This window comes from Microtus ochrogaster, linkage group LG2, assembly GCF_000317375.1.
Source record: "Microtus ochrogaster isolate Prairie Vole_2 linkage group LG2, MicOch1.0, whole genome shotgun sequence".
Lineage (NCBI taxonomy): Eukaryota > Metazoa > Chordata > Mammalia > Rodentia > Cricetidae > Microtus > Microtus ochrogaster.
In genome coordinates, this window is record NC_022028.1 from 50,972,291 (window position 1) to 50,982,821 (window position 10,531).

The 10,531-nt window shown below is 56.8% G+C and overlaps 1 protein-coding gene across 2 annotated transcripts in view; it reads right to left on the reverse strand.

Moving 5' to 3' along the window:
• Positions 1 to 10,286, reverse strand: part of Fgd2 (FYVE, RhoGEF and PH domain containing 2) — a 16,870-nt gene extending 6,584 nt beyond the window's left edge. Inside the window, exons 1-9 of one of the 2 annotated variants that reach the window (XM_005360326.3) lie at positions 10,073 to 10,286; positions 6,631 to 6,862; positions 5,928 to 6,008; positions 5,290 to 5,438; positions 4,830 to 4,986; positions 4,563 to 4,701; positions 4,005 to 4,063; positions 3,684 to 3,830; positions 3,187 to 3,279 (exon numbers count right to left, since the gene is read on the reverse strand). In XM_005360326.3, the coding sequence (XP_005360383.1) occupies positions 3,187 to 3,279; positions 3,684 to 3,830; positions 4,005 to 4,063; positions 4,563 to 4,701; positions 4,830 to 4,986; positions 5,290 to 5,438; positions 5,928 to 6,008; positions 6,631 to 6,862; positions 10,073 to 10,146 (1,131 nt within the window). In that variant the 5' untranslated portion in view covers positions 10,147 to 10,286. Of the gene's footprint in view, positions 1 to 3,186; positions 3,280 to 3,683; positions 3,831 to 4,004; positions 4,064 to 4,562; positions 4,702 to 4,829; positions 4,987 to 5,289; positions 5,439 to 5,927; positions 6,009 to 6,630; positions 6,866 to 10,072 lie in introns of both variants that reach the window. The other variant, XM_026785811.1, reaches the window with a different exon arrangement.
• Positions 10,287 to 10,531: the final 245 nt, after the last annotated feature.

Genomic DNA, 10,531 nt, shown 5'->3' on the forward strand with positions numbered 1-10,531 from the left:
GCACAGCAGGCAGGAACAGCCCTCACTCACACCTAGCACTGCAGGCAGGAACAACCCTAACCCAGGCCGGTGCACAGGCACCCAACTCTATGCAAACTGGACTGAAGCCTTCGGGATTTTGTCAGCAGCATCGAGGCTGACCCGGTGTGAAGTGGAGGGACAGTTCCAGAGAGTCACCAGAAACAGAAACTGGACCTCAAAGTAAGACGGGTCTGTGAAAGCTTACGGGACTATTCCCATGGCCTAAATATTTCCATCATAAAAAGTTCGGCCATCCTCAGAGGGATCCTGGGAAGTGGATCTCATCCGTATTCACATGGTGCTGGAACTGGAAGCTCAGAGCAGGCTTGAGACTGCATTTCAAGGGGAAAATGAGGCACCGAACGCTGGGTTTCTGCCATCGAGAGCGAGGTTGGATAAATACTTTCACCCCTCCCCCAAAGTCCAGCCAACCCAGTCCTCCCCAGGTGTTCATAGAGACTGGCCCAGGGAACCTAAAGCCTGGGGCTTGCGTTCCCACTGCTCCGCAGCGGCCAGGCTTCTCTGCTCAGCCTGTCCTTTGGGAAGGACTGGGCGTGGTCTGGACCCTGTGTCCTGCCTAGGGGAGGCCTATGAATGGCGGAGACTGCACACAGCCACCGTGCACAAGGGACGGATGGTAAAGCCTGGGTGATTTGGGGCCGATGCTGGGGACAGACGGGCTGGGGAGAGAAGGGTGACTCCACTGAGGGACAGTATGGGGGGCCTGGGCAGACTCTGTAACCTGTCAGGGGAGAGGCCAAGAAAAGAAGGTGGAAGCCCAAAGCTTGGGGTCCAGGGTAGGAAGGAAAGGGGGACCCCTGGGGAACTTCCTGCCTGGGTCGAGATGCTCTGGGGTCCTCAATAGCAGCTTCAGTCTTTGATGCCCTGCTGGGCCATCTTAGCCTGCTTGGCCTTCTCTGGGTCTGGCTCAGTTCAGGGCTCCTCTAGCCCACTCAGGTCTTTGTGCCCATCATCAAAGGGCTCCCTGCTTCAGAAGGCTTTCCTGGCGTCTGTTGGCCAACTGGCTCATCTCCAGATCTCGTTGGAACAAGGCATTTGACTGCCATCTGCCGGTCAACTCTCACTACAAATACGCGAGCTATGCTATGTCACAGTTGGCTACAGATGGCACCCCTGCGATAGGGTGCCCTCCTGCACCCGTTCGGTTGGATATGAGGTTCTGGAAAGGCATGCCTCTGTGACATCTCCTCCTTCATAGGACCGGCTCACACCATGGGCACAATCGCCTTGTGAGAACCATGTGGTCCTGTTACCAGACCATAGACTGGAAGAACCACCAGAGTGGTTCAAGCCACATTCCTTCAAACCTGAGTCAGAAAATGGTTCCCATTTGTTTTAGCCTGCTCTTCACCCGTTGTGCCCAGAAACATCCAGCAGAGGGTACTGTGAGGCCACTGACAAGAGACACAGGCTTGCGCCAGAGGGTGGCAGCCAAGAGCAGGCACACGAGGGACACGTGGCCTTCTCAGCCACCCTTCTGTTTCTGAGGCGGGTTCTCATGTGGTCTTGGCCGGCATTAACCTCACTATGTTGCCAAGGATGGCTGAAACTCCTGGTCCTCCCGCCAACACCTGCCAAATGCTGAGATTACAGGTGTGGGCCAGCACATCTGGGCTACTGGTTGCCTGGATCCGATCCAGGGCTCTGGGAATGTTAGGCAAGCTCTCTACCAACTGAGAGACATTACAAACTCTGTTTTTTGAGGTGGTCTCTCTGTACACCCCAGGCTGACCTGAAATTCACTGCACAATTTAGTCTGTCCTTGAATTTGCAGCAATCCTCCTGTCTCAGCCTCCCAAGCGCTGAGATTACAGGTGTGAGCTCCCATGCCGAGCTGTGAATCTCCTTTGGTCTGTATAGCTTTTGCCTCCTTTGGGTCCTCCCCTTCTTTAGGGACAAGGTTTCACTTTGAGGCCCTGGCTAGCCCTGTAACTCACTATGTAGGCTAGTTTAGTCTCGTTATGTAGATCCGTCTAGATTCAAGCTCACAGAGATCTGCCTGCCTCGACTTCCGTAAAACTGAGATCAAAATCATGTACCATCACACCCGGCCCTGCTGTCGGCCTCTGACACTCTCTAGGCTGAGTTTGTCTTTCCAATATCTTTCTCTTATGCATAGTTCTGTCTACCTCCTCCCTCAGTCTTGCTCACCAAAGGCCCCTCTCAGACATGCCTGCTCACACTCTGGCCTCTGAGACTCTCTGACCATCTCAGGACGGAGGCTAGAAGTCTCAGGTGGAGCCACACACGTAAAAGACTCCAGCCAACTCAGGTGAAGACACTATGAACCCTCAGAAGGTGTTCGTACCCCTGGAACTCTCCATGGGGTGGGGATGGGGGCGAGATCCTGGGCTCCAGACTCAGTACCTCTGAGCTTTCCCCTCTGGTTTGGGTACTATAGGGAGGGTTTACTACCCGACTTTGGGGTCCTCAGGGTCAGGATTCCAGGGTTGGCCCACTCTACCTAGCTTGTGCAGCGCAGGGGATGGAATCCACCAGACAAGTGCTTAATCGATTGAGTCACATCCCCAGCCCTATCTATAACTGTCCTTAGACGATAAGAAGACACCTCATCCAGGAAACACTCTGCAGCAGAGGGCTGTGGAGAGGGTCTGATGGAGGAGGAGGCGGAGCTGGCCCTGCTCATCTGAGCTCCACTTTAGATGAGAACACATCCAGCCAGTGGCCAGGGCTGCCTTACCCTCCAATCCTGCTCAAACATCAGCACATGGGCAGGAGCATCAGGGTCCCTTGTGGTCACCTGGAAATGCAGGACTCCAGGCATGGGGTAAGACCCAAAAGAATGCTTGCCGGCCATCCCAGGCAGGGGGGCCGTCCCAGGCAGGGGGGCCATCCCCAGCAGCACACAGTACAGAAGAGCCTACACACATCAGGCCGCCAGGCCCATCAGGCCCACCCGGACCTGCCACTCAGAACATTGGTCACACATTGCCATGTGGACAGCAATGGTGCCCATAGCAAGGAAAGCTAGGGAGTTGCCAGGGTTGTGCACTGCCGTGGGATAAGCTGTGCTGCTTCCTAAGGGCCGGACAGCAGAGCTCTGCTCACATTTCCCCCCAAGGACCTGCTCTGCCCTCCCCCCCACTGTCCCCCACCCTGGGTCCTCTTTGGAGGATGGCTCACCTTCATGCCAGCCACGTCGATGCGGGTTCGCACCTGGAACTGGGCGCCCACTTGAAGGACGCGGGGTACACAATACAGCAGCATGTTGTTGAACTGGGGAGACACAGGCGGTATGGGTAGCCGCTCAGGGTCTCTCGGGTGATCTGACCATAACCTTTCCCCTTCCCCTGGCCACACTCTAGGCTGGCGCACCGGTCTGCACAGGTGATCTAGGAAGGAGCGAGAATGTAGCTGTCTCGCCCCCAATTGCACCAACGGACTCTGAAGGGTCCCTCCACTCTGAGCACTAGGGAACCAGAGCAGCAGGGGTTATTGATCTCAAGGTAGCCATACAGCTGGATGTCCAGAGACCCTGGTTTTTCCAGGGTCATTCCGGCAGATCTTCCTGGTGACTGCCCTAATTCCCTCAGGCTGTGTTATCTTTAGAAGTAAGCCAGGACTCAGATTCTGGTTTTCTGCTTCCCAGCGCACACCTGACAGAACCTGGCAGCCCCTACCAAAAACAGGTAACGCTCCATCGGGTCGCTGCGTCGGAAGGAGATCTTCAGGACGGGGCCCTCTCGGAGCAGGGTGTTGGAGGGGTCCACCATGTCATCCTCCAGGCCCAGGCGCTGATATACCTCCCACAGGCCCTGCAGCCGCTCCTGGAGATGGGGCACACCTTCAGCCTACTGGGCAGGGTCCCAGCTTCTTGATAATGTGCCTGGTGGGGATGGGAGGAGGGAGCCGGAGGCAAGGAGGCAGCGTGGGACAGGTACCCTGGGCGAGATCGATGCATCTGGGAATGCCCCACACCCACGCCAGGACGGGCTGCTCACCATCTCTGCAATGGCTGCATTGGAGTGCTGCGCAGCTGAGAAGATCATGTCCAGCGCTCCTAGCAAGGGAGCAAGGATGCAGTTACTCCTGGAGACCTGCAGGCTGGGGCGCCGCAATATGGCCTGGGGGACCTGCCATAACCACCACCAGGCACAGCACAGCCCTGCCCATGCAGGCCAGCATAGTGAGGGTCTGGAAGGCAGGAACCACCTAGGAGAGGGGCACCGAGACCCCCGGGAAGCTGTGTGGTTAGATGTATGACTTCAGCAATCATCTCCACTCCCTGAGCAAAGCCAGACCTAGAAGGTACACCTTACAGATGTAGATTCAAATCCCAGCCCTGCTCCGTTCTGGCCTGTGTGACCCTGGCAAGTTATTTAACCTCTCGGGGCCTTACTGGACTGTCTGTCAACTGTGGCTGTGGTGTCAATAACATGTATGACGTGCCAGTGATTGATGCAATGACAGAGGTCATGAGAATCATTGTAGTAGGTCCTCGGTATACACATGGCAGCCTGCCTTCCACCCCAGCTCCCTGGGACCCATGGTGTCCTCACTCTGGGCATCTGCACGGTCTGGCGCCTCGGCTGGCAGCTTCTGCACATACTCCTTGAGCAGCAGTTCGTACCGCGGTATCCTCTGCACTGGCTCGAGCATGTGGTGTTGCAGGGTCAGGCTGCCCGAGGCCTCGCTGAGCTTGGGGAGAGGGGGCAAAATGTGAGGGGTCGGAGAGCAGGGTCCCAGGTCTGAGTGGGGTGCCCGGCCTGGGGAAATGAGGCAGGCCCACCAGGTGGCCGTGCAAGCTCCACCCCTGCGCCCCTCACCTGGATGCGAGTAACCACCTCCTGGAAGGGCTGAGACTTCTCCATCCAGGTGGCCAGCAGCTCCGCTGCGCGCTCAAAGTTCTTCACATACTCGCTGTACATCTTCAGGAACGGGGCCAGTTTCTGGATCACATCTCCGATGCGGGGTGTGGCTGTCCTGAGTGGGGAAGGGAAGGCTCTCAGTCTGGCCCCAGCCTTTCCAGTATGCTTGGGGCAGGTGCAGGGGAGAGTGACACCCTGAGGGTCCCATTCCTCCTTAGACTCTGAGCTCCTGGGCTCATGACATCCATGGCCTCTTAAGTCCCGGGACCTAGAATTGCCCCCTTCCTCCTCAGCTGTGCAAGGAGTAGAGGCCTTTAGGAGACAGTCATGGCCAGCGTTACACTCACTGCTTCACAGGCTCCCTAGCCTGGGTCTGTGGCCCCTGATCAAGCTGGGGCACTGAGACCTGGGACCTCACCAGTCATCCACGCGCCGCTGCAGCTCTGGGAGGAAGAACTGAGCATGAAAGCAGTAGATGGAGGAGATGTTGGAGAAGATGAGCCGTACCACGTCCTCAGGGAAGGCCTTGCTGCGGCCCGCCTCTCTCAGCAGCTCCTGGAAGAACACCTGTGCAGGGGACCGGCACCAGATCATACCCTGTCTAAGAAGGAACCACCATCCACACCCCCCAGCCCAGGAGGACACCCAGCTCCAGCAGAGCCAGATTTGCATCCTAGCCACAGCCCTGGGAGAGATGGCCAGGGGAGAATGGATTCTAGCTACTTTACAGACAGGCAGGCAAGCCAGGAATTTCTAGGACGTGGCCAAGGGAACAAGGAAAAAACAGCTCCATCTGTGCCATCTGGGGGCCTTGGGCTTCCCTTGGCTGAAGCACCATAAGAAAGGAGGGGTGTCTGGTGAGGGCAACCTGGGGAAACCAGGCAGGGCTGCCATGTATAAGGCCGGTTAGGAACAAAGGCAGTGCCTGTGGTGCTAAGGGTCTCAGTTCCGATGCTGGCCCAACCCCACCCAAGGGTCAGTGGGTTGAGTCAAAGCCAAGCCCTGGGCTGCTGTCAGCATTCCTGATATGGAGGGTGCTGGGGAGTCTCCACTGGCCTGGTCAAGCAGGTGCAGGCGTGCAACGTAGGCCTGCTCTGTCTCCAGAAGCTCCTGCACAACCCTCTTCTCCTCAGGTTCCTAAGAGGGGAATGGGAAAGAAGGATTGTCACTTGGCTCGCCATTCCTCAGAGGACACTGTGGCTGTGCCCAGTGAGCACCCCCTCTGGTATCCCTGACCTCCCACAGTGCACCAGGTCTGGCCCTGGACTAGCCTTCTTAGGATACAGCCTAGAGGGGTGCCTAGTTCGTGGGCTGAGGCTTTAAGGTTAGGCAGCTTCCATCTGGGTTTTCATGGGAGCCAGGGACAAAGGAGCCACAGTGGAGGAGACCTGGCTGCCTGCTGGGGAGTTCTCCAAACATGGAGCAGAAGGTGCCTGGCTTCCCAGCTGAGCCAGTCTCTGGCTCTTCAGGGGTAGGGGGCTACAAGGTTACATTAGGTTATAAGGGAGGGCCACGAACCAATGTGGCTTGTGACCTTTTAGGAAGAGGGGGACTTGGGCTTATTGGAACACACTTGCCATTCCAGCACTGGGGATGTAGAGGCAGGAGAAGGTAACTTTAAGGTTAGCCTGGGCTACATTCTAAGGTCCTGTGTGGAAGAGGAGGGAGAGGAGGCAGGAAGAGCAAGAGGGATGGAAGGCTGAGGGGCCCTCCTACCCATCCCCCACCAGAGCCAGCAGCCCTGAGATCCACTCCTTACCTGTGCCTCTGGCCCTGGCCCAGCCCCAGGCTGGCAGGATTTCCTCCAAGCCCCGCTTATTAGCTTATTTTTGAGGGAGTTCAGATATGTCCTGCTGACTGGTCGGAGCTCAGACTTCAAGGCTTCCTCAGCAGGAGGTGCCTCCCAAGGCCCTGGGGATAGGGGCAGCTGGTGTTCGGGGCTACGGGGCTGGCCATCAAGACTATGGGATCCAGGTGCTGTTCCCACCGTCCTGCTAAGAACAAATCACGCCTGAGGGTCCCCTCCAGGTGACTGGTGTGAGTCACTGGTATTCACGGCCCCCAAGTGCCTGGTACAGCATGGGAACTTGCCAAGACTTCTGCATCTCTCCTCAGCCCTCCTGCCCCCTCTCTTTTGAGCCAGGATCTCCTGCATCACAGGCTGGCCTTGGCCCTCTTTATAGTGGAAGGTTTTGGGGGACCACGGACCACCAGACCCTGAATTTCCTGTAAACAACTTGTTTTCCTCTGGTCTGAGCAGCCTGCAGCTGCTCTGAGCACGAGACCCTGATGGTAGGCTGGTGGGTCTGCAGTTGAAAAACCCCGAGAGCTGGGGCGTGGGCAGAGCCCTATGTAAGCTGTCCCTGAGCACAATAAAGTGGGCATTCTTGTATCAGGGATGACCCGTGTCTCTGTGTGTGTGTTTTTTTGTTTTTTTGTTTTTTGTTTTTTGTTTTTTTTTTTTGTTTTTCGAGACAGGGTTTCTCTGTGGCTTTGGAGCCTGTCCTTTGGAGCCTGTCCTTTGGAGCCTGGAGTTGTAGACCAGGCTGGTCTCGAACTCACAGAGATCCGCCTGCCTCTGCCTCCCGAGTGCTGGGATTAAAGGCGTGCGCCACCACCGCCCGGCTCTCTGTGGTTTTTTGGAGCCTGTCCTGGAACTAGCTCTTGTAGACCAGGCTGGTCTCGAACTCCCAGAGATCCGCCTGCCTCTGCCTCCCGAGTGCTGGGATTAAAGGCGTGCGCCACCACCGCCCGGCCTTGTGTGCGTGTTTTTTTAAGTCTGCAGCTTAGTTCCCAGCTCGTGTACCATCCCATAGAGCAGGTGCTGCAGAAGGTGACTTTGGACTCCTGTTCCTCTTGCCTTGACTTCCCTAGAGCCGGGATAGGCATGGGACACCGTGCCTGGTGTGGGGGACAGAACCCAGGGTTCTGTGCATGCTAGGCAAGCACTCTAGCAACTGAGCCATGTCTCCGGCACCACCAACACCCTTCTGGGAGGGAACTGCTCTGGTTCTCAAATGAGTCATTGTGGACTGTTTTATTCTTTGGGGAACTGTATACTTCCCTGTTTCAAATGCAACCACGTCTAGAGAAACTCTCCTTTGGCACACAGCTTTTCAGGGCACCTTCAGGGTCACCCTCACCTTTGGACTTCACGCTGGTTTTAATGTCTATCCTTCTCCTGATCAAGGGAAGGTGGGAGCCGTAGAGTAATACAGAAGGACCCAGATGCTAACTTGGGGCTTTTCAGGGGAACCCATGCCCTTCACACCACTACCAGGGGACAAAGGCGGCCTGGGGAGCAGGGCCCCTGCCCCATGGGTCTGACCCTCAGTTTTATTCCACTGCATATACCAGTTCTACAGACCAAAGAAGCCTGCCCTGGCAGTGCTCCCTGCTAGGCGTGTGCAGGGAAGCACACCAGGTAGGCATCCCCATGAAAAAGCCTAGGAAATAGAGGCCAGACAGGTTGGAAAAAACCCTCCAAAACCCAAAGAGAAAGAGTATCATTGCATCCATGCTGCAGCTGTGGAAACCGAGGCAGAAGGATGAGAACTCGGAAGGGGTTCAAATTGTGCAGGCTGGGGTCCAAACCTCCACAGGAATGTGCCTTTTCTCTTGAGAACTGAGGCGATTGTCTGGGTCACAGGGCCCAATGGAGGTAGTAGCAGAAATATCGGGGCCCATTCAGGCACTGAAAACGGAGTTCCTTGGCTTCATGGCCTGCAGTCAGGGAGGCATGGGTAAGGGGAGCTGAGCGGGTCGGGAGTGTGCTGAGTCTCAGATTTTCTCTTCAGCATTTGGTTTCAGCTTCTGTATTTTCCAAGCACTCAGGCCTGTGGCTGTTTCCTCCCCAGGCTTTAGTTTCAGATCAGCTCTGTGCCAAGGGCCCCACAGAGAAGCCTGCACGGCACCCCTCGCTCTGTAGGCTGACTCCCTCATCTCTGAACACGCTTCTTGTGACCTGCTCTCGTCTAGGGTGACTCCACCTGTGAGGTGCAGCCTGGCACAGCTCGGTACCCCAGGGGCTGGCACGCCCACGAGCCTACCCACCCTCCAACACTCTGAGTGTGGTGGTCCCACGGCTGGGGTGGTGGGGAGCTGTCCCGGGTGCTGAATAGGATGAGCTTGGCCAAGCCCCTGGAGAGGCAGGGTCAGCTGCCAAAGCTTCAGAAGGGAAAGTACTGCTGGCATGACATGGGACTCTGGCCTGCACACAGCATGGAGGCCTGCCCAGTCCAAGCTTGTGGTCTTGCATTGTGGGAGGAGGGAACTTTTTATCATAAGCAGAAGTCTGTCCCTGCCCCTAGGCACTGCACTGTGTTCTCATGGCTCCCTAGGGCTGGGAGCACTGGTGGCTGAGGGTTATTGTCAGAGTCCCCCCCTCTGGTAGCTGCCTTCTAGGGGGGAAACCTGCCTCAACCCAGCATCTAGCAACTGGAGGCCTGGGTGCCTCAGCTAGAACCCCTGTGGTGCATCCAGGCTCTGGAACTCCCTAGCACAAACAGGGTTCAGCCTCTCCCTCCCATCTTTCAGGCTCCGCTTCTCAAAGAGGCCAACCTATATCTGGGTGTGCTTCCAGAGAGTGGTGCGTACGACACTCCCAGGTCCCAGGTCTGCAGAGCAGTCCTACATGTCACCCTCACACCCCTCCCAGACCACCTAGGACACACTCCCTCACCTGGCTTTGTCCTTCCCCTTCAGATGCAAGCCTCAGCACAGGTCCCAAAGCTCAGAAACGTAAAGAACCTGGTCCCACCCCCCCACCCCTGCCTCCTCTTCTTTAAAGGTGGGAACAGAACCCTGGGGCCATTAGGGTGAGCCCGTATGAAAGGGCCTGTGAGATGGTGGCAGTGTGAGCCTGGCTCTGCTTGGCCCTGTCCAGTCCCATGTCATCTGTGCCCTGTCCTTTGGCTCCCATCTCAATGACAGCCACTTAACTGTGTCCTGGTTTGAGTGGGAAGTGTGTGCGTGTGTGTGCGTGCGTGCGTGCGTGCGTGCGTGCGTGTGTGTGTGTGTGTGTGTGTGTGTTGGGGATCCCCCAATGCATGCTATTTGTTCATCCTGTCCAGCTCAGGGCCCCAAGAGCAGTCTCTGGTACTGCCAGTCACCTGTCCTGAAGGCACCTGGGAGAGAACCCAGGGCAGGACCCGAAGAACCAGGCAAATAGAAGGGCTTGACCCCTCCCCAAACACCGGTACCTGCTGTTCTCAAACACAGCCACCAGGTTGCACACTGAAGCCTGCTTCTCCTCGTTGCCGCCGGCATGCTCCATCCTGCAAGGCTGCAGGGTGGTCCTCAGTTACCCCAGAAGCTGGGAGGGAGGCAACTGGCCAGCGCACTCCACACTCCCTGTCCTGGGGGCGAGGCAGGGCTAGGACAGCCTGAAATCTGTGCCCATCTCTTCAGACTGCCCTGCAGGGTAGGTCCTATTTTCAGAGTGAGAAAAGAGGAAGTGGTCCCAGATGCAGCTCTCCCTGCTGTGGGAGGAGCCTGCAGAGTTTTGCCCACTTTCCTGAACTCTGACCTTTACCCCCTGGAGATGTCTACCCTGCCCCTGCCCTGCTAGAGAAAGCACAAGCAGAAGCAACAGAGGGGTCACAGGAAGTTTCTGGAGCTGGACAGAGCAGCTTGGCCTGACCAATAATCTTCTGCATGGG